A 24,512-nucleotide genomic window follows, 5' to 3' on the forward strand; every position below is an offset into this window, starting at 1 on the left:
AGCACAGAGCCGATATAAACACTCTGCAGTAATTTACTTAAAAAAAAAAGCTAAAATGGACGCAAGTTGTAATTCACAATGCGAGTATACCACATTTGAATTAATCAGGGGAAAGATGAAATTATACCATGTTTTCTAAAACAGCTTGTTGCCACAGGGGAGATACATATCTTGTGGTTTGTAACTCTTCGGCTATTATCACATGTCCATGACGTCATTATGAAACTGCAGTTTTGTGTGGTCCATTTTGTTGAGAATTTGGGATGCACAAGACATTTCTTTCATCAGTCAATGACTCTGTTGTTTATTTTCATCAGTGGTGGACTAAATACACAGCTTCATTACTGAAGTCAAAGTATAGATACTCCAGGTCAAATATTACTCCAATACAAGTGAAAGTTGCTCTGTCAGATTATTACTTGAGTTAAAGTACTTCAGTACTTGCTTTTAAAAATACTTAAGTATTCAAAGTACTTCTTAAAAAATCTCAAAACGTTGTATTTTCACAATACATAAGTGCAGTAAATAATACATAGGAGTATATTTTGTTACATTGTGTTTATCTAGAAAACAATAATTGAAATCTCTAAAAACTATACCATGGAATAAAAACAGAAACTAAGTTACTCCAAGCACAGACAACTTAGTTTGAAATGTTCATCTGAAATGAAACAAATGTAACAAAGCTCAACACGCTTTCTCAGGTTGGACAGTGAATGTTTGTTTGTTTGGGCAGAGTGGGAAACAGGGAGAACATTTCAAACATATATATCATTCTTCATTTCAAAAACCTCTAACACGGGCTGAAGATATGGCCATGGGTGCTCAGGTGGAGAATCATAGCCATCATTACCACCTCTACATGAACTGCCTGATCTGAGTGAAATTTACTCTGTGTTTGTTCCATGTTTGTGTCCATGGAGACGCACGATACACAGGTACAACTAAACCACTGAGACAAACAGAACTACACAAACACATTTTACTGTCTTCGGGATCAGATTTCAGAAAAGATAATGAAATTCATGAACTGACTTCAAAGCTTAAGCAGTGAGTAACTAGAGCACTGATAGAAATGTAGTGGAGTAAAAAGTACAATAATTGTCTTCTGAATGTAGTGGAGTAAAAGTAATAAGTTCCCCCAAAAAATAATACTCAAATAAAGCACAGATACTCAAAAAATGTACTTAAGTACAGTACTCAAGTAAATTTACTTTGTTACTGTCCACCACTGATTTTCACATGGGATTCATAATGTGTAAAACCATTAAAGATGCACTCAGGTAATTTAAAGGACAAAAACATTTAAAAGTTGGAATAGCCTACATGCTGGTCTGTCATGTTTCAGGAAGGGATCACTTAAGCTACACAAAGCAATGTTTAAACAAATCTTATCTGGGCCTCTGTCTCTCAATGTGTATCCTCGAACATTAGACATGTAAAGACCAAAAACAAATTGAATTACATAAACTTGAGTGTGGCAATTCAATTCAATCAAATGGTAAAAATGTTTGTATAAGAAAAAAGGCTTAAGCTCATGTTATCTTGGTGTAAACAAAACCAGAGATTTCAGTGCACGATTGTTTCTGTGAGGAAAAAAAGTACAGCTTTCATCTCTGTTGCATTGTGATATAGGTTTAAGGCTGCATTAGCTAAGAACCAAAGAGAATACATTTATTTAGTGCAAGTTGATCAATTGAAACTTGCTGAAATTAATTGACTAGGAGGCCAACAAGGGTGTTCAAAAATAAACCCAAACAGGTCAAATAGGAGCCAACAGGAAGCCCAACAAAGTCAAGATCTACTTTATTTGGCCACAAATGTTCTTTTTCTTCGTACTTTGTTAGACAGTCTTTATATAAATGTTCCCCTTTATGGCCTCAAGAGATTTTTTTAGACTAATTTCATGCGACCAATTATTCAGGTAATTTCAGGGATAGAGGCTTCATTATGTGCAGGGTGAAGGTAGGATACTGAAGAAAAGAAAGAATGATCATTTCTTATTGCTGTATGTCCCTGAGATTAAATATTAAGTTGAGTTAAGCTGTGTAAAACACTTACCAAGTATAACTAAATTATTTTCTAATGTACAAAGAAAGAATACATATTTTTGTTGTGTTTGGACTGATTTGTGTAGAGGCAAATTTTAAACAAATGTGCTCTTGTAAGTGTTGATCTAGAATGATGTAGTAAACAGTCTCTCCACTAGATGTCCCTAAGTTGATTGTGCATGGACTTCATAAACTGGCCTACATTCTTCTTAGCCTATAAACTGGAGTCATTATACTTGTTGAGTCAATACTTAAGAGAAAAATTGGCCACACCTTGGTAATGCAGACATACCTATGAGTAAGTATCTCTGTCACGGTTTCTTTTTACTATCTCTCTTTTTCTGTTTTCGTCATTGTTTACATAGAGATTTCCAAATTACATAATTCAATGGATACTGCTTTTCTATACATCTGGGTAAACCACAAAAGACTTCAAGTATGTGCAAGATTCATACGAAAGTGAGATATATTCATTTAACAGGTGTTCCCAGTATATCACAAATTTGAACAGTTAAATCATTGGGTTTGATTTATGACAGAAACTGGTAGCCTATAGTGATCTCACTTCACCAAATAGTATCAACATTACACCTTGACAATTCAGACACGTTCATACCTGCATTAATGACTTTTAATGCTGTGCTGTTGCATCAACGGCCCGACATCAACATCACATGTCTGACTGGCAGAGTTTCTCAACCTTTGAGACAATAATTTAAAACACATGAAAACTGTCATCGTCAAAATGTAATAATTTTGAATATATTTTATTCCATTTACTTCGTTTAAGTCTCTTGACTTAAGGAATATTAGTGTATACTTGAGACCTAGGTGTACTTGGTAATGATTTTGATCCTGCAAATTCTCCTGAAACATCTAAATTATCGTCTTTAATCTGGAAAGACTTGATCAGTGCAGATGTGCATGTGGTATCCAGCTTTTTGGGGCCTCAAGGGGACTAAAGTCAAAATATTTCAGCCTCTTAATTACTTTGATCAATCTGATCAAAACTTCTTGCACCTCCTTTAGTTTTGTATTGTGTGCAGTAGCCTACTGAGACGCTGGAATACCAAGCAATAGATAAATTTACAGATTTACACGTTTTCGTTCAGAATAGGATGAAATAGGAGACGATTAGGCCTATGTTTTTATATCCCTCTACATCAGGGGTGGCAAACAAAACCGGCCCGACAGAGGTTCCAATCTGGCCCACAGAATGACTTTGCAAAGTGAAAAAATTAGAGAGAAGACATTAACTGCAATAATTCAATAAAAGTAACTACTATTTCAAATTTGTCCTCTGGGGGTCGCATACAATCAGAGTGCACCTGAACAGCACTTTTTTCCGGAAAATGTTTTCTCAAAGTGAGAAAATAGATTACTTGCTGTTTGCATAATCCGGTTGAGATTCATAAAGACTTTTTAGAGCACTATAGGATGATCCACTAACCACTAAAACTAGAACGACACCCTGGATACAACACTGTCCAGCAAGCAAACTGTTCATGCTGGAGCTGAAGGCTCCAAAATAGTCAACTTTACCTTGTTCATTATTATAATCTCTGTTCTTTTGCAGTAAACATTACACTCTGTGTCAGGTGAATGGGTAACACGTGTGTGTGGTGTGTTCACAGCAGGTTTCAGGGCTTAAAGAGTAAAATATTCTGCCCACTATGAGACTCATCATAGCTGTTTTTGTAAAAAGAGAGTTCATTAAATGTACATTTTCAGAATGTACTTGTACTTTCTTGCACTAAAATAATGGGAACATTTTAGAGTTGTTGTTATTTATAGGTTATTATGTTGTGATTTGGCTGGTCCGGCCCACTTCAGATTAATTTGAGCTGTATGTGGCCCCTGAACTGAAATGAGTTTGACGCCCCTGCTCTACATGGAAGTAGGGCAACCAGTCATGTTTTGGGGGGTGAGGGGGGGTCATGGGAGTTCATGGGACCACTGAAAATACACAAAACAGGTACGAACTCAATGCAAGTTGAAGTCAGTTAAAGCATACGAATAATTTTCTTCTACTGTTACTCGTTACAAAATATATATGATTGCGTGTTCGTTTTTTTGTGTGAAGTACCCCTTTAACCAGAACATGAATGGGGAACAATGGAGAACACAAGAGGGCTCGCTCGCCGCGGTCACGAGAGCACTTGGGGGAGTGACGTCACTTTCCTAAACCGGGCAACAGCCGCTGAGTGGAGTTGAGTCGCGAGCGAGAGACAGGCAGGACTCCGCGAGCAGCTCAACTTTTAATGTATGCGGGCCGAGTCTGGCCAGTGTGTGGAGAAGAAGCCCTGCGTTTTTCTCCTTTATGCATGCTCCTGCTCGGCTCAGCAACCCCACGACTCGCTGTTTTCTCACCGGTTCGGTAGCTATAAACTGGTCTTGGCACAAAAATCGGTTGTGTGTCAGTTTCTTTTTAAGAGTCCAGCCTTCCTGAGACTGCAACTCATTACAGGGTAAGTGTGTCCAGTTATTTCATATCATGTAAGTGTTTATTGGTCGAAACGTTGGTTAGACAAAAGCCTCTCTATGACTTCATGTTTGCGTCCAAATTGATTCTCATATGATTGGTGTGAAATGATAGACCTCGCGCACATTAGATACTGCTTGTGCTGAACGGGTTGTACACTGTTTTTGCATCAATGTATGCAGAACTGCTATTGTCCAAAGAGCAATATGCAAATATGTACAAGAAGAAACTCTTAAAAGTATGAACTGTTTCTTGATAGAAGCGTTCAGTAAAGTTTGCTTCCCAAAAGTGAGACAACAGATGAATATTATAGACCTACTGAGATTTTACACTGTTTTTTGGTATGTAGGGTCTCCGCTGTACACTGCTAGTTCTTGTTTGGTTTTGGAACTCATTTGCCATGGCAGTACTGGAAATGTTGAAGTTAATATCAATGAAGACATGAATTGCATTTGTTAGGCAAATATGGGTTAATCTTACGGTGGCCCTGAAGGACAAAATACATTTACAAAAGATGAAAAACTTTTACAAAGTTGGAGACAAATTATCATTTTGGGAAACATTTTTACATTTTTTAAAACAAAATTACATCAGCAAAATGCTTTTACCAAGGCCAAAACAAATTAACATTGAAGGAAACAGATTCACAAAAGATGAAACACTTTTACAAAGTTGGAGACAATTTTACAAACGACGGAACACTTTTAACATTTCTGAAACAAATTCACATTTCATTTTTACGAAAAGAGAATGTACCAAACACCGGAAGTGATGGAGTGAGGGGTCAATTAGTTTGTTTTGATGGAGTTGGACATGGTTTACATATTAGGACATCCTTGGGTCTCAGAGTGAGGTGTCAGACCTCAGATGAAAAAGCATCCTGTCTCCAGAAAACCTCCGTCATATCTCCGCAAAACCTTCATCATGTGTCAGAATCCAGATGAAATGGCCTCAGACCACATAGCCTCAGGCTAAACGGAGTCAGGCTAAAAGGAGTCAGACTTAACGGTAAAAGTGTTCTGTCGTTTGTAAAATATTCTCCAACTTTGTAAAAGTGTTTCATCTTTTGTAAATTTGTTTTGGCCTTCAGGGCCACCATATAATCTGAATGGCTCTTGGTAACATTCAATGGCTTGAATGTTGCCAGAGGTGTTCAGACATGGCTGTCCTTGACACCCACACATACAAGACACCCCCTCTCACACATATCTGCCCAAGCAGACTCCTGGATATCTAAATAATCATTTCTAACTTCTGTTTTATAACTGTAAACATTTATGAATGCAACATTTTAAGATATCTGTCCTACAGGACCTAAATGCTAGCAATCATTGCTAGAGGCTGAAATTGCTTAAGTGTTTTTTTTTTTGCTGTATAAGCAGATATGAAATCCCTGGCAGTATTATTAATGGTGTACGTTTGAAGAAAATAAAAATGACTGGAATGCTTACAAGGATGTTTTCCGAGGTCATTTCAGGCATGAGACTTTGGAAATTGATCAAGGCTGTTGTACAAAAATACATTAACCACACTTCCCTCAGGGGTTTGTGGTGATTTAAAACATCCCTAAAGGAAACAATAGAAAGCAGGATGCCAGCAACAGGTTTGAATTAGAATCACATGCATGTTCAAGCTTTTTGAAGAAACATTTTGCATAGCCTCTATCGCTCACTCTATGACTTGAAATCATACTTTAGAGGAGGCTTTGATAAACTTCTTTGTTGAGTTTTAGGAGGAAAACACTTATTTTACTGAGGCTTCTGCTCTGCACGTTGACACCCCAAAGCTGCAGTAACTTGTGTGCATGTAGCACCACAAAGTGCTTGGCGTGCCGTGTAGAGTAGTTTAGTCTTTAGAAAAATGTAAATCATATTTGAAATGGGAGCAAACAGTAAAGTAAGTTTAAACATCTGTGTTTTCTTCTCCACAGTCCTGACGGAGTGATTGAGTGAGTGACTGCATGGACCGGACTGAACATGAAGAGCCTTAAAGCCAAGTTCAGAAAAACTGATGTAAGTGCTGTAACATGTGTTCATGGCTGTGTGAAGTGTGTGTTCTTGCTACCATGTGTGCACATGTGTGTTTGCATGGCTGAGTCATTGTCTGTGTATGCAAAGCTTTGGTGGATGATTGATGGCTGATTATTTCCTTCATGGGGTCATGGGAGCAGCAAATCATAACTTGTTGATTTTTGTCTATTTGGGTAAAAAGTAGATCAGAAAAACATAAATAAATAGGCTTGAATGATGATAAAAGTATAACCAATTTAGAGCATTCTCTGTACTTTTGTAAACAGAGTAATTTATGCCATTTGACTAAATTTCCTGTGACATTTTCAGCTGTAAATGACTTCATCTTAAGAACTTTGAGAATGAAAAACTGGGTTGATGAGTTTAAAACTCTGATTTATGCTTTAGCCTCTTGACGCAAGCTTTTATCAGACATGCTGAGTCACTCTGAAGGTAACTGCTCACTGTGATGGGAATTCTTTGGAACTATAACAAAGACCACAAATACCTTCAGATACCCTCTCTGGATTTCTCCATAAGAGGAGTTAATCCTTCTGCTCTATGAATCAGTCTTTAGGGAAGATTTTCTACGTGTTGATTCAGTCATTCGTTTGGTCTAGGATACTTTCACGCTCACAGGAAGTGAGGCGTCTCCACATTGCCTGACTCATCTGTTGTCACAGTGACCGGAATGACACAGAGCCAAAAAGCCAGACAGGAAAAATCTGGAGGGTATTTTAAATGAATGGGAGAGGTTTTTCAGGAGATGGAGGGAGTGTCAGGAGGAGAGATGTTGGCGAATGGAGAGATGAATGCCAAGTATATGAGACACTCAGTTCATGTAGACAGTTTCCGTGAGGTTAAGAGTGTAAGAGTGTGGTGGGGCAGGAGGGTGTTCTCTGGCTAAATCTCAGGCTCTGTTGGGAGAGACGTTCCCACAGAGGAAGAATTAGGTGAAGTACAGCTCTGCTTTAACTCAATTATAGCCACAATATACCGTGAGGCGTAACTAATGCATGGGTTTGTAGAGAGCAAAATCAAATCACCAGAGATGCACTTATACATCACTTTGAAGCACATGTAAATGTAAAACTGTTACTAAGGACTTGGGACACATTAATAGTAGCAGAAAATGGGGAGCTATTCAAGTGTCTGATTTCATCTTAAATAGCCTGCAGTTAAATGTATACTGCAGGCTAAAGTTAGCAAATTATTGCAAAATCAGTCAGCTTTGTGAGGGAGCACAAAAGCCTCTATTGTCACAAGAAATGTGGAGTCAGGCAATAAACTACAAGGTCTAAAATTTCCTCCTTAGTGCCGAAAATGGACAGTGGCTGTCTCACCTCAACTGCATGTTTTCCAGTCAAGCCTACAGTGTGTCAGTGAAAGTTGTAAATACTTTAATACTGATGCTTTTGGTGAGAGATGCCAGTCCTCGCTGAAATAGCCAGCCGTAGGCGGCATGAGGGAAGAAAGGGAAGAGCAGTGGATGTGAATGTTGCTTAGAAACACGAATGAAGCCATTTGCAGTCATGCATGCCTTTGCAGACCGCACACCCACGTACATTGTCACTTTTCATGGCTTGGATGTTAAATAGCAAGGTGGTTTGTGTCTTTAATTGTAATGAATCTGTGTTTATGTGGGATACTACTACATAAAGGAAGAAGCTGGAGAAGTTATGGACAGTCATCAAAACTGAAGACTGTTTTGATTGTCGGACAGTTTTGAAGTCAGGGTGCATTACATAATAAAACAGCACCCAGTGAGTCATGATTATTTTGTTATATGATAACTGATCTAGCTGCAAAAGCAGGTTTTATCTCTGTCAATGTTAAATACAAAGTCCTGCCAAATTTTATATTCAGTTTTACACTTTGTGCATCAGTCACATTGTGAGTTTAAAAAAGCAAGAAAGTACTTGAACTGTCAAACAATCCTGCTAAACACTAAAAAGTAGTAGTAGTACAACAGTAGATACACTTTAAGAAACAACTAACTTTCAGCGGTCTACTCTTCCTTTTTTATGAAGAGGAATTCGGGGTGAAACAGTGCCAGCCCTCTAGTGCACACATGGTGATTAAGATTAATGGCTACCATTAAGATATACAGAAAAAATGTTGAACAGATTAACATGTTTATCCCCTCAGCCAAAAGTCATTCCGTAGCTTTTTATAGAAAACCCTGAACAACCTTAATAGAAAGAAAGAAAGTATCTCCTACAGTCTATTTTTGGCGGAGTGTGTCAGTGACAGATTACACAGGAATGCCCCCCCTCCCCAAACAGCCCTTTATTTTTTAAAATACCATACAGAAACTTCATGCTTTTGTAAATAACTTTGCTATAAAGTAGTGAGGTTTGTGTTCAATGTCAAATCCTTACTGATAGTTTCACTTTGAGGATCCTTTTCTAGCCAAGTGCTCTGAGCCAAACCTGCACTCCAACACCTCAACAACAGGAGGCCTAAATAAGGTAGAAATGTAAGAAATGGGACTGGAGGAGATAATAACTGTTATTACTGTAGTATGATACACGCAGCATAAGAGCAAAATATTGAGCTGAATGGCCTAGCAACATCATATGATTGTATATTTGTAAGCTTCATGGATAGGTCTCGATTTTAAGTTTTGAATAAAAATTTTTACCACAACACAATATGAACACTAGGGATGGGAATCACGAACCGGTTCCAGATGAGAACCGGTTGATACCCCTTTTCGACCAACGCAAACCTGGTAGTAGTTCCGAGCTGGTGCTCACGCTTGTTCGGAGCTGGATGAACTTTATCCCTTTTCAACCGAGGCAGATTCAGGGCCGGTTCGGACTGCTAGTGAACCTTCTCCCGGACGGGAAACCAGTTCCAGAGCGGCTCCAACTCTCTGCTGGTCTAGAACTGCTTACGTCAGGGATGAGGGGCGGGGTTGCCGTGATCAAAAACACAAACCAAACGTGTTTCCGCCATTGTCCTGCAGCGAAGAAATAAAAGAGACTAATGGATTCCAAGGCAAAGCAGTGGTCGGCCGAGGACAACTTTACCAACACTTCTGTGCTACTCATTGTGCTTTACATGGACGGCAACCCCCCTCATCCCTGATGTAAGCTGTTCAAGGTTCTAGACCAGCAAAGATTTGGTGCTGCTCTGGAACCCGTTGAAACACAAAAAACTGGTTCTTAATTGAGCACTGGCTCCGAAACGGCGCTGAAACTGCCTCTCTGGAAAAGGGGTATCAGACCAGTCCAAGACATCATTAGCCTTAAAGCTTAATCTTAGGTCCCTTATCAATGCCTTGCACTTAGGCACTGTCCACAGGATATTTTGGAAGACATAGTATTTCACTGAGTTTTGGCCTTACGTCCACATGTAGACATAGTTTTAGGTCACTGAAAATGACAATTTTCTAAAAGACCTTCCAAGGTGGAGATTTTTTGAAACTTAATTTTGTTGTTTCCATGTCAACAGCCAAAACAAACATTTTGGGAAACGCTAGCCTACTTGTGCATGGCAATTGTTGTTTATATGTTTTGCCCACAAGCCAAGATGGCAGGCTACCAGTTTGCTTGGTCTTGTTGGGTGTAATTGTGTGGTTGGACACTGTCATGGCACTTAATTCCAGTTGAGGGGAATAAAAAAGTTAGTTCAGACAATGCTTGTGCAAACTTCATGCACAAACTAAAAGTCTTTGGTGTATTTTTCTGCTGTTTGATAGACTTTTTGAAACATCTATATTGAGGATGAATCCCCAAAGTTTATCACCATTATCCAACTCAAGGGAATTGTTTGTTTCAGTTTCGTTCTACCTAAGTGTGACAGGAAGCCATGACAGCGACACGCTCCTAGAACCATAGACTGTATAAAATATGGACGTAGTATCCGTGACATCACCCATCTGTTTCTGAAACGCTGTTTTGCGGCCAATCGGCGGCGGGAGCCATATTGCTGCTGTCCAGCGATTGTGATGTAAAGTGGTGGGCTTTGAGCCTCCTAGCCAACAGCTAGGGTGTTCCTGCCTGTCAATCAAATCAGCTGTGCCTCTCATTGGAATACTTGTAATATCAATATCTTCATAATGACCGCGTTAGAAAAAAATTCACCCCCTGTACAGTGTGTGCCGATCGGGAAATGAGCTATCCAGACTACACTTGTCTTTTGTACCAGGCTGTAAACATGTTAACTTCTGCTGTAAACATCGGCTTTTTTGAATTTATGTGTATGTGGTTTCAGGTACTTCTGGAGACAGCCTCAAGCGGATCCTTGATGGACTGAAGTTTTCAGCACTTCCACTTTGGCCTCATATTTTTAGACCGGAGGTTGCCTCTTTACTAGAACCCATTAACTGCAAACCTTAATAAGGTGCAGGTATTACTAATGACATTTTGAATACCTGAGATCAAATACAGACCTTATGTTTACTTGTTATAACTTTGGACTTCCTGTGACTGTTTGTTATGGTAACCGGTAAAATACCACACAAGCTAGCTCACCACAGTACAGCCGGGCAGACTCAGCAGAATGTGTCAGCAGGTGAAGTAGATCAGCTTTCTGAAATGCTGCACTTTGAGTGCACTGCAAGAACAGGTAGTGTGAAAACACTGCTTACGCTTGAGGTGCAAATGCAGTTCCTAATCATAATATTAACCAGCTTTATGCTGCACAAAAGCTTCATTGAGCATAGGATTTTCTCATAGATTATCCAGCTCTATATATGTACTGTTTTTCTGCAATTGGGTCATGGTGCATGTGTTGTAATGTGACGTTTTCCACTTTGAATTTGTCTACCAAATATTCTGTGCAGCCTTTACCTAAACAGAATAGTCACCAGCGTTGCTTTATCAGACTCTGTGGGCAGGTGTGTAGTTTTGCAAGGTCAGAGTGAATCAGAGGAATTCTTGTGTGTGTCTGTGTGAGTGTGTGTGTATGAAATGTTTGCGTGCCTGTCTGTTGGATTTGTTGGAGCTCGGTTTCTGTTTGTCTGTGTCTGCCTGAATGATGTCTGTGGAATACATCACTGACATTTGAAGATTGCAAAGTAAGCTCATATGGCTCGTCAGTGTTGAGATGGAGGTTCTGTGTGTACATGTGTGTGTGTGCTTATGACAAACAGACAACATAATCTGGTTTCTGGGATTGGATTTGGCAAACAGCCAAACCAGACTCATAGGCATTCTGTTACAGCTATGTCTGAACAATAAGCTGCCAGAAATGGTTTTAGATGTGACCTGCATTGATTATATTAATCGGCTATGCGCACAAGCGTGGTGACGAAATTCCGGTTTTGCCAAGAGTCTGCAATCTGGTTTCCGGTTTACTTCCCGCGTCAGTGAGAGTGATAACCCTGTCTGTAATTTGTTCAAGTTTTGTTCAATAGGTGAGGGTGGCCCTAATGAAAACTGCTCCGTGCCACTTTTTTCTTCTTCAAGTAGATATAACAGCGATTTAAGTTTACATTGCATCTCGAAAAACACCAGCCTTCTCCCTCAGTGGCTACACCACAGACTTCAGTCAGCGGGCTGCACAAATTAAGAGGATGGTGACTCAGCGCAACAACACATGCAGCCAATATTTCAATGATAATCAGCTCATTACAACTGCTAAAGATAGATGGGTATTGGCAGAAAGCTCCAAAAATTAATATGTACTCATGTTCAATTCAAAAACCAGATTGCAGACTCTTGGCAAAGCAGGAAGTTCATGATCCGGCTTATGCACATACTGTTTATTGAAACGGTTTTCTCCATGGTGGTCAAATGCTCTTATAACAGCTAATGTGACACTCTATTGTGTCCATTGGTCAATAAATAACAGTTTTTTGTGTAATTGCTTTGTATATTTTTAATTAGAAGACTGAGATTTAGCTTAGTTCAGCATTAAAAACAGTACTACTAAGTAATGTTGCTAATTTATGCTGCTGCCAATACCATATGTAGTTTTTGTTATTGACAATAAAAGACCCTTTATACACCTTGATACCTTAAAGGGGCAGTTGGTAGTAATGGGGTAAAAAACTTCACTTTTTTTGTGCTGGGTTTGGAAAAAAAGTCATAATACCCATTGGTACTCATCAGTAACTGAAGTAATTTGAGATTATGGCGAAATCTCTGTGTCTTCCAAAGCCTTTGTATCAAACAATGTTATTATTCCCCTCGTTCCCGTTATCATGTACCAATCAGAGCTACTCTCCTACCCACTGTCCTTATTGGTCAAGTGGCAGCCCCTACTACGTCGTCCTGATTGGCTGGGAAGCCGGCACTACTTCCTCATAGAATGTGCGCAAGAAGTAGGCAAAATCTTGTGAAGGGCGTTGTGTTGACATTCAAAATCTCTCCGAACTGATGTTTATATCACAAATACCAACAGCAGCTTTAAGTAAAAAGAAAAGAAAAATCAACTTCTTAAATAATCAGCTTTGCAAAAACTTTGCCAAAATTTAAAAGAACACAACATAAATACGGATATTAATGGATAAGTCTGCAGAGCTAGGAATCTGAACAAACATTTAGTTCCAGTTAAATCTTAAACCTTTATGTAGAAAACAAGAAGTTATTAAAGTAGGATTTACCAGCTTTAAAACAACAGCAATACAGCAATGAGTCGTTCTATAAGCAACCGTCACGTGTAATTACTCTGAAGAATCTTAATTACATCTTATAGTGTGCATCGACCCTTAGAGACCACATTAACAACTCTGTCCCTGCTGTTAGAGCGGGGCTGCTCTAAATTGGTTAATTTGCTTAGACTATTATCTTACTCTCAGCCTTTTACTACCACCCCCTCCAGCACAGTACTCGCTGACTTTGCTGCTGTGCAAACACACACAATCTCTGTCGGTTATTAAGTGTGTATTCAGTCATTAACAGTGGTTTTAGAATTCAAATCCTCGCTCAGCTTTCATACTGTAACACTACTTAAAACTGCTCCTACAGCTGCTAGACTAAGCAGGATTACTCAAGGCTTTCACACACACATTCTCTCTCTCTGTCTCTCTCTCTCTCTCTCTCTCTCTCTCTCTCTCTCTCTCTCTCTCTCTCTCTCTATGTCTGCCTGTCTTTATCTCTCTTTCACATACACACACTTTCCTATCAATGCCCATAGACTAGAACCCACAGCATATGCGCAGACAGACACACACACACACACTCCCTCCCCCTTATCATCCAGACTCTGTGTGTCTAATTGATGTGTGGATTATGCTGTCTCCTCTCACTCCTCACAGCTGTTTCATGGCTTCAATTCATCTAAGCTACACGACACTAGAGACTAAACTGAATGTTTTATTTGCCTTATTTTGCCACTTAACTAAATCTAAACAATCTGAATTTATAGAGGTCTATAATGGGGGAATGGAGCCTGTTTTATTGGGAATTATTAAGTGTTTTTTTCTGAGTAAAGTAGAGCAGTCCTGTGAAGAAACATCACATGTAGATCTATTGAAAACATTACTAAATAATGCATTACGCACTGGTGGTTGAAAACATAAAACCGTAATATTTCTCCTCCTTCACAGAACATCAAAGAAATTCAGCCATTAGAGAGAAATGTCGTGGCCTACTTTTCCATGAAAGTTAAAACTGCAGCTTAAAAAAAAAAGTCATTTTATAGTGACACAATAATGTAGCCATCAGTGAATTATAGAAGGTTTCTTTTTACTGAAGCTCAGCTGAAGTATTCCACTTGGCTGTGTTTGGTTTGGCCCAGTCTGACTCGGTTTGGCATGGAATGGTTTGTTCTGGCAGGATGTAGTGAAAGGGTATTAGCACCAGGAGAGACAGTAAAACCTCAGGGATGGCCAGACATTAATCTGGCAGAGGAGGAGGAAGGGTGTGTGTGTGTGTGTTGCCATTGTCAGCTGGAGACTGTACAGCAGTGTGTGGGGATAACTATGGCATTGTTTCCACTAAATGTAGTGTGCAATCTTTGAATATATAGACAGTACTTAGACTATGTGTGTATGAGAAATTGGAGAAAGTATCAACACTGATTAAAAAACACATATGAAGCCAACATGGCTGCACAATAAATGTCTCAACATCATCACATCAAACAAAAGCTCAGTACATACAGTGCAAAAGACTCACTGAGCCACAGTGAATAAGGAAATACATTCTATGGATGTGTGGGCCCTGCATTCAAATTTGCATGTAGGAGCCAACCATTTGGCCAACCAATCATGTAAAGCTTTCGGCTATCCTTGGACGAAGTAGTTTTCTATATGGTGACAACTAACACAATGGCAGAAGAGTGAAATGTGGTGAGTTCATACAGTGTCTAAAAAAAAAAGCCCCTCAGTTATCTGAAACTGTTTTAGATTGAGGAGAGAAAGATTATAAACCTAGCATTAAGTCAAACATCCTGAACAGCTGGGAGACAATAAGAACTGGGGTATACAGCTACGAGTAAAAGCACACTAAAATATTACTTTTTAATCCCATACCAAATTATATCCACAGTATTCAGTTAGGGATAATGTGTAGCGAGTCTTACCTCACCTTGTCAGGAATCCTTTCTGAGTACAGTGTTGCTGTTTGTAGTTAGCTCAGCTCCTTGCATGTTTAACCCTCCTGTTGTGTTCGTTTCTCTGGAACAGCAATAATGTTCCTGGGTCAATTTGACCCGGGGCATATTCAATTATCCAAAAGTGTCAGAACCCCAACAAATCACAATACACATTTTATAGATCTAATATTTAACTCCATCACTAACCATTTAAATCAAGATTTAGTCCATTGGTGTTCTTTAATTCTCACAGATCATGGTTCAATGAGGATAACTCACTCGTTTTTCATGAAAATTCGAGTTAAAACCTTTTTTAATATACAGCCCTAAATATAAATACGATAGTATCACATGACATAGATTTTTGTTTATTTTATTTAAAAAAAATGTATGAAGTGATGTTGATAAATTAACACGACACCTCTTCTGTCACATGCTGCCCAGATGTTTATCCTGCATTTAGCTGGTTTGGAAGGCATATATTGCCTAAAATACACTTTAAAAAGGGTCAATTTGACCCGCAACATAACAGGAGGGTTAAAATCCTCCTCTTTTCTCTCTCTTCTGGTGATTAGTCAGCTATGAACCACAAATCAGTGTGGTTTTTGCCACATTGTCAACAGGAAGACGTGAAATCATAAACTTTATAAATGTGCTAGACTCCTTTCCATGGATTGATTTTATATGACATGTTTGTTCTGGTTTTCCCTGGCGTCACCTTTGCTGTTCAGAATTAATAACCATTGTCAAAGGGTTTGACCAATCAGAATCAAGTATTTAACACACCATTGTGATAGAAAGAGCAGGTAATGAGCAGTATTATTTCACATCTAATTATGAAGGCAAGGAGACAACTTTAGAGAGGGAAAATTAGGGTTGATATGAGTTTCCATTACTTTCAGATTTGACTTACTCATGATATAGTGGATTAATCAGTCAGTCAGTCAGTTGGTCACTATTGTTTAAGTTGTTTTCCAGCCTCTTAACTAGAGATTTACTTCACTCTATCAAGTGACATTTTTCTGTTTCCCTGACTGTTGGTTGAATTGAATAAGAGAGTTGAAGATGTCATGGAATTGTATTGAACAGTTTAACTATTCTCTTGAAGAGTAAAAATTGAACTTGCATCAATTTAAATTAGAATTTCAAAAATAGACCGAAATTAGCACAAACCCTTGATTTGCAACATGTCTAACAAACAGTAAGCTAGGTAAGCTTTACCTTTTCTAATAAGATAGAATAGAATGTACTTCATTAATCCCTGAAGGGAAACTCAGGTGGCTGGCAGATAAAAATCACATAAAACAAGTTATTCAGGTGTCTCTCAGCTGATCTCCCATTGGCTAGAGAGTTATGAAGTCTTATAGCTGCAGGGATGAATGATTTTCTGTATGGATTGATCTCAAATGGGGCATTACATGGAAACGTAGTACATACTTGTTTTCGCCTCGCATTTGCATTCAACCTTCCTTATGTAACCTGTAATCATCTCAGTGGTGTATAATTAAATGATCACTGTGTAAAACACATACTTGATTCATGAGTACAATGTGACGGTGTTGACAGAAGGCGTGAGCAGAAAGCAAATACCCAGTCAAATCTTGTTTTGTCTCCTTCATTGAACTTCTCTAACAGTCTCATGGTAAAGAGTCTTTCTATATGTTGGTTCTAGACTTGATTATGAAGCACACAGGTGAAAAGTCCAACTATGCAAATGCTTAAGTCGCCACAGTAAGCTGTGGATTGCACAAGCAACTGTGACCTTATTCTAAAGTTTGACCCTTGATTTTATGCACAAAAGCCGCAGGAAGAATGGTTTAAAGCTTGAAATAAAAATCCTGACTTGAACTAGTTTGAAGTAATCCAATAAAGCCTGAGGAAAAAGGCTTAGAGCCTGTTTAAACAAGGTTCCAACTTAAGCAGGAAGTGCCAGTGGGATCTCTTTATTTCTTATCGTCTGTGTACATAAACTGGAGATATTCAGCCAGGAAACCTGCCCGTCAGCAGATACATGAGGCACTGAGCATGGTGCAGGCAGGCGGGTGTGATCCTTGTGTCTGTGCATGTGTTTGCATGCTTATTTATGTGTGGGTGTGTGTTTGCGTATGGGCTTGTTCCTTGTCTGGTGTGGGTGTGAGGACATTGGGGATGATGCAAGGTACTTGTCTACTGCTGTATGAGCATTTTTATATGGTTCTGTTTCAGTTAAAATCTAAGTATATCTCAGTGAATTCTTCGGAAAGCTGTGGCTGTAGATCTGTGAAGTGTTACTCACCAAACTGACGTGTCTGATGAATCCGTGCAAAAATGCATGAAGATGAAGTAATTGTATGAGACATAACTTATCACTGATTAAGATTGCGGCACCAGAGAGACAGAGAGGAGGTCAGTTGAAAGGTTGTGGAAAAGAGGCAGGGGGTTTTAGAGACTAATGAGAAAAAAGAGACAAAGATAAAGGAATAATGAGGAGCAAAAACAGGATAAAGGAGGAGAGATTGGGATGATGGGAGAGACAGTGAGCAGAGGGGACCCTATTTGGGCAGCAAGACTCCCCGCCCCCGTTTGTTTCAGACGGGTTGTTTAGTTTGGCCTTCTCTGAACAACTGGAACAATATTCTTGTAAGAAGACGGATGGAGGAAGGGTTAGAAACGGTTCACCTGAAAAAACGATGAGAACTTTCCTTCATGAGACACTTTTGGCAAAGCTCTGCTTTATTTACTGTGTACTTGGGAGAGCTGTTTTCGATCCTGAAACCTTTACTGGACGTGTTTTTGGTTCTGTGTTTAAATCCAGTTATGAAAGAGAGAGTGTCATGAATGCAATGTTAAAGTTGAGTGGCAAGACAAACACAGTTTGCTGTTCAAGGGATTTTTCCCCCAAACTTGGTGCTCAACATAATGAGCCCAAGTCAGTAAACCATACATGTGTTATCGCTCTGACTTAAAGTCTTTTAAAAGGACTTATATCAGGGTGATTAATTTGTGTATGCGTGTGTGTTAGTGTGTATAAACTTCCCCGTCTTTGCTAAATAGAGAGATACTACAGAATATTTTCGCCCTACTCCACTCACTTTATGAGCGGTCCTTGGGTGTAATGAGCCTGGTTGCTTTCCAAGTCCAGCCGTGTTTATTTATAGTGCAGGAAAGGCTATTTGTGTCAGGAGGAAATGTTGCACGAGAGCTATTTTTACTGGGATTCTTTGCACCATAAATGTCCAGGGCTAGATTTCTGTTTCAATCCTTGAGCTTTGAAATAAGTGCATTCAAATAGAGGATCTGTGTTAAAAAGAAGGGATGTTGAGAGTTGCAGTGATAAAAATAATTGAATCAGCCCATAATGAGTAATACTGTAAAGTGTAGCAATGCCTGAAATCACATTTGAACTTTATTTTGGCTTTAAGTTTAAATGATGTCACAGCATCTGTGATTGAGCACATGGCTACAATGGCTCCTAAAGTCATGGTGGTCTTAAATGTTTTCGTGAAACTACAGCAGCTGTTTATGAGAGGAGCACTAGAAAAGCAGTAAAATAGAAGGTAATTAAGAGAGGTCAAAAGGATAAGTCGACTGATGTGAGTTTTTAAAGCACCAAAACTCAAGAGAAGAGGAAGAGTAGAGGGCAGGAAGGGCTGATGGATGACGTGATCACAATTAGGTTTGTCTTTTCTCTCTGTGTTAAGTCAGATCGGAATGGCTGAGACGAACAGACACGGAGAGAGAGAGAGATTTTGAAATAATAAAATAATAAAAAATGTTTTTTCAGGTAAAGAATGAATAGCTTTACAATCTTTGGCAAAGAACAACCTTTAAGTAGCCTTCAAGTGATCTTTCAAATACTGTCAGTGTGAAGCATGAGCAAGGGGCTCATTTTACAAACAAAGCATGACCATCTGAGAGGCCTGTCTCTATTCCACAACGGTTAGCTTTCTAAGACAATATAAGTAGATACTGAATCATTCTCAGTGTTAATAAACACAATTGAAGGAAAGCTAGATAAGGAGATAAGGTCTTAGAGGCAGAGTGCAAACACTGCTCTGCATTACCTAACAGTGTTTTACAATCAAAACATTTCCTCTGACAGATTCAAACGAGCCTCATAATGGCACCACGGTGTTGTATTTTAAATTAACATGGTAACTGTTAATGTGATTCTTTTGAAATGTAATCTTTGACGGTCTCTGCTGACAAATTCAGTGCAAAAAGCACCCTTGGCAGAGATTTGGTATTGTAGGGGTGGTTGTTTGTAGTGTTTGTAAAGGAGAATTCTGATTCTGATTTTACACATTGAAGTCTGTTTACATGGCGGTGAGTACTGCTGCGTATATAGACCCAAAGCTGTTTACAGTAAAGTCTTCTGTGCGGCTCCAGAGAAAGACAAACTGCCCGTAGTTATGAGACTCTTGTGGCTCTTTTGTGTTAAAGTCAGACAGAAATGTTGCGCACTGTCTGTTGTGAGTCCAACAATATTTCTGGAGTGTGATGCTACATCAGCAGAGGCCTTGTGCTCTCCAGGTTGTGCATCATGGTGAAACACATGGCGGCATCTTTCAGAATGAGAGTAACCATCTGGTCTTTGTTTAACATTTCTGTCTACTAACTCTCTTATTCTGGGTTTGAGTTTCAGAGTCGAGTAAACTATTGTGTGTCATGTGTGTGTGTGTGTGTGTGTGTTGGTGTTTATGTGTGTTTGTGCTGCAGCACACAGGGGCAGTAAGCGGTTTCAGCTGTGGCCCCAGAGAAAGGAAGTATTGTTTGAGGACATTTGAGCATCTGCTTTGTTGCAGATAAGAGGTTTGAAGTTAACAGCCACTGCTGATCAAAGGACAGAGATATTGTAGAAGTGCCAATCTCTGACCTTCGCTGTTTCTTTTCCTTTTTCTTCTGTTCATTGTTCCCTCCTCATTGTTCCATCCTCTACTTCACTTCCTGTCTGTGGCGTTCTCTTCCATCTCTCCAAGAACAGACTAGCATGTAATGAGGTTATTCCCCTCTGGAGTTCGGTCTACGTTGCTCGTGTTTTTTTACCTCCAGACTAACCTACTTTTCTTTCTGCATTGATTGAGTTTATCTTTGATCTCTGTGTGTAATCCCTAGGAACATGTTATGCTCATTTACACAAAAGTGTGTACACTGCAAAAAGTCAGCCTTCAAAAACATGAAAAAATATTCAAAAATTGGGGGTACATTACTTAGACTTAGCAAAATGATCTGCCAACAGAACAAGAAAATTTTGCTTGTCAAGACTTTTTAAAAAAAGTAAAAATATCTAACCTCAATGAACCCAGAAATACCTTAAAATAAGTGTATTTTCACAATAACAAGTGCATTTTTCTTGATAGAAATAAAAAAATATAAGACTTCTTTTCTCAATATGTTGAAAAATATTCTTAAATTAAGTAAATGCTAAAGCCATTGTTTTGACATAACGACATGCACTAGGCATTACATTTCTTGAAAGCAGCAAAGTTATACTAAAAAACCAAGACAAAAGTTAAGAATATATTTCTCATTATGTAGGATCATTTTCTGCCTTGTAATTTGGAAGAACTTATCTGAATGTAATTATTTCTGTTTGAAACGGTTTGAAATGTTAAATGTTTAAATATTAAGTGTCAGTTTACAGTACTGTGCCTACTGTACTAATATATAGAAGTACATCTTTTCTATTGTTTCATTGAAAATAAAACAGTGGATTACATTCGTTTGTCATTTGTTTTAATTTTGTGAAGAGATACAATTGTGTCAAAGTCATGATTTTATTTCATGCTTGAAATAAGAAATTATAACTTTGAAAAATCAGTTTTATACTTGTGAGTGTTGATGAAACAGCTTTGTAACAGTTGATATTTTACTTTCAGGCATGTATAACTCAATACAGGTCATGAAATCTCAGTAACAAGCTGTAATATCTTACTGAGATCATTTAGGACCAAAAAACTTAAAACAAGAGAAATACTCAAACATCAAAACTGCTTAGTGAAAAAAACTATCTTATCAGGCAAAAAATAAGAACATTTCACCCTCATCTGAGATATTCAATCTTTCTTAGATTTCAGTTTTTGCAGTGTAGTGTGTGAATTGATACAGTTGGTAGTGTTCATGTTATGCTTGGCTTTCCCGGAAGCAGAAATCTCTAACATTAACATCCCTTTTATCCTGTGTTGTTTTGGTTATTTCTTCCTTTCTAAACGTGACCAAGCTTAAACGGTTTTATTTGTTTTCTTATTTTAGTATTAATTATCTCAGTCTCTGTGCATTATCTGCAGTTTTCAGTCTGATTCTTCACTATTGTGTTCTACTTTTATTTAGAAGTGTTTCTCGTTTTTAGGCTGCAAGGCACAGTCTGTCTGTCTGTCTTTCTGTCTGTCCAACACTGCAACCCAGAGCAAGGCTTCCTCACAATTACCATGCCGAGCCCTGTGAAATTTGTTACAGATCCTTTTCATCCCCTGTGTATGATTACCTGTGATTCTGCAGCCCCCAGCAGGTCAAGTTTCCCTAATACAACACTTAAATCCATCAGAGGGGCGTATGAAAAATCTAATTTTGAGCGGTAATTGTCCTGGTGTTTCTTTACACAATTAATTCTAATCTCCAGATTTCCTGGGAAAGCAGTTACTGAACATATGTTTCTTTTTTTAGCATTACCTGAGTTTACAAAGTGCCCAGATGCAGCTCATCAACAGGGAAATTAGCCAAAAGGCCTTTTGTGATCTTTGCATAACAGACCAAGAATTATGAACCCAACTGGGACGCTGTGTAAAACGTTGATAAAACCAGGATAAGATGGTTTGCAAATAATTTAAACCGTATGCCCCATTAAAAGATAGACTAATAAGGGTGCTGGTGGCCTAGCGGTCAAAGCGCCCCACATACAGAGGCTACAGTCCTCGTCACAGAGGTCGCAGGTTCAACTCCCGGCCATGACCCTTTACTGCATGTCTTCCCCCGCTCTCCACTCCCCACATTTCCTGTCTCTCTTCAGCTGTCCTATAAAATAAAAGCCAAAAGCCAAAAAATATAACTTAAAAAAAAGAAAAAAAAAGTGCAGTACAACATATTGAATGTTGATACCGAATGTTTTTTTTCATGAAAAATACACTACCGATCAAAAGTTTGGAAACACCTTCTCATTCAAGGGTTATTGTTTATTTAATTATTGTAAACACTGTAGATTAATACTGAAGACACCAAAACTATGAAAGAATATATATGGAATTATTTAATTTACAAAAAAATGTTAAACAAACCAATATATGTTTTATATTTTAGATTCCGTAAAGTAGCCCCCTTTTTCCTTCATGACAGCTTTGCACACTCTTGGTATTCTCTCAGTCTGCTTCATGAAGTGGTCTCCTGGGATGGTTTCTAATTAACATGAGCCTTGTCAAGAGTTCATTTGTAGAATGACTTGCCTTCTTAATGTGTTTGAGACCATCAGTTGTGTTGTTCAGAGGTAGGGTTAGCACACAATGGATAGCCCTGTTTGACTACTGTTGTAATCCTGATTATGGCAAAACCAGATTATTTCATAGTTTTGATGTCTTCAGTATTAATCTACAATGTTGAAAATAATTTAAATAAATAAAAACCATTGAATGAGAAGATGTGTCCAAACTTTTGACTGGTAGTGTATATCCACTATTTAAATTTGATACCAGAAATTTTTCAGAAATGTTTACCATTGTGTAGCAGAACCTCTCCTTAAATAACTTTTTTAAAAATCTGTTGGTAAACTAGACTCCCCCCCAAAATGTAAACGTAGCAAACAACTTTTAATCTGTGGTTAAAGAAAAATGTTATTTTTTGGAAACTCCTCAAGCTTAGAAGCTAAACTCTCCAAACATGCAGAGCGTGATGCAGGAATTACTGTTTTCCTATCTGAGTTTATTTTTCCTTCGGAGAACTGAGGAAGTTCAGAGTAGCAGAGAAAACACTTTGACCAGGCGTGTTTATGCAGAAGCCATCGGGTTAACAAACAGTCACTCACACTCGTTGAGCGGCCGTTTACTTTGTATTTACTCTGAAACTGTAGTAATGACTGAACATTTGAGCTTGTGATTCTATAATCCATTGTCAAGCCTCCATGCTGAGGAAGACCAAACACATGTGAGACATATGAGGAGAGGAGGAAGAAGACATTTAAAGCAACACACTGAACAGAAATACATAAAATTTCAGATTTATACAAGTCTAATAAATGTCTGTTTTTTCTCTCTCCAGCATGCCTCTGCCGACTGATTTATCCCCTTCTCTTTTCCCCTACTTCTCTACTGCTCTACTTCTCTACTTCTCTACTTCTCTACTTCTCCTGCTCCTTGTTCTCCTGTCCTGGACAAACAGGAAACACTTAATGTTATCAGTCGCCTCTTTGTGTGTCTTAATGAGTCGGGCTAAAGCAGAGAGGGAACAAACACTACTGTCCACACCCTGATCCCACTGTAAACACACTTATCAAAGAACACAAGAAACAGAAAGAGAGGGAAAACCTGAGAGGGGCACAAGGAGCAGACCGAGCGGGAGAGGACAGAGGGCAGTTAGGGGAACAGGACTGAGAAAAAGACAGGAAGTGAGATCCTTTTCACTTCCTGGTGGCACACACAGAACAAGGATCTTTCCTAAACCAACCCTAAACTCTCTCCTTAAGCTGTGTTTTGGGAGCACCACATTCAATGACATCCACTGAGTGTGGAGTTGGAGTGTGATATGAAACCCTCCAATGGTGAGTCTACACTGATTTTGACATGCAAAGACATGTTGTGTTTGTTTTGGTGGTATCATTTTTTGCAAAAACATGTAACAGCAACACCTGCATAAGTCTGTCATCTCACAGTACACAATGCACCTGATATAAATAATTTCATATTGAGCTGTAAACTCATAACTCATAAAGTTATGACACTTCCTGTTTCTGCTGGGGAGATGAAAGTTTGCGGTTCATTCAGCTGTGAGTGTGGTTGCAAACAGAGCTCTATCTGTGTCAAAGTGGGAGTGGGAACTTTGAGAAAGACCCCGACTGTGGTTATACTGGTTTAGTTTCCCAGGATTAGTGACCTGTGACTTCTTGCTGGTGAAACTAATGTGGGCTTAACCCATGCTGCCCAGTGCAAGCCTAGGCTTAGTCCTCAGAGTTGAAATGAAAGCAGATACTGTCTGGAGCTCACATGTGGAGGTATGGCTGAGTCTTATTTCAACGTGCAGTTTTTGCAAATTTTTTGACATGCTCTGAACTCTGTTGTGCCCACCTTTAACTTCATGATTTGGAGTAGCAACATCTAGCATTTATTTTCAGTTAAAGCTGCTAAAAATCTTGAACTAGGTAATGTCTTTGGTATAAAGAAGATCAGAAATGTTCTGTGTAATGCTGTTTTATCAAAATACATCAAGTTTTCTCCAACTTGGTGTATTACTTTCTTGTCTCTTAACCAATTATCCAATAACAAAACATCAAAAACAACTTTTCAGTGGAAACCAGATATG

General features: G+C 38.7%; 1 protein-coding gene across 2 annotated transcripts in view; it reads left to right on the forward strand.

The window, feature by feature from the left end:
* Window positions 1-3,963: 3,963 nt before the first annotated feature.
* Window positions 3,964-24,512, forward strand: part of rai14 (retinoic acid induced 14) — a 47,293-nt gene continuing 26,744 nt past the window's right edge. Inside the window, exons 1-2 of one of the 2 annotated variants that reach the window (XM_034709346.1) lie at window positions 3,964-4,519; window positions 6,464-6,545. In XM_034709346.1, coding sequence (XP_034565237.1) covers window positions 6,510-6,545 — 36 coding nt within the window. In that variant the 5' untranslated portion in view covers window positions 3,964-4,519; window positions 6,464-6,509. The remainder of the gene's footprint in view (window positions 4,520-6,463; window positions 6,546-24,512) is intronic. The other variant, XM_034709347.1, reaches the window with a different exon arrangement.

Source organism: Notolabrus celidotus, chromosome 19 (genome assembly GCF_009762535.1).
Source record: "Notolabrus celidotus isolate fNotCel1 chromosome 19, fNotCel1.pri, whole genome shotgun sequence".
Taxonomy (NCBI): Eukaryota; Metazoa; Chordata; class Actinopteri; order Labriformes; family Labridae; genus Notolabrus; species Notolabrus celidotus.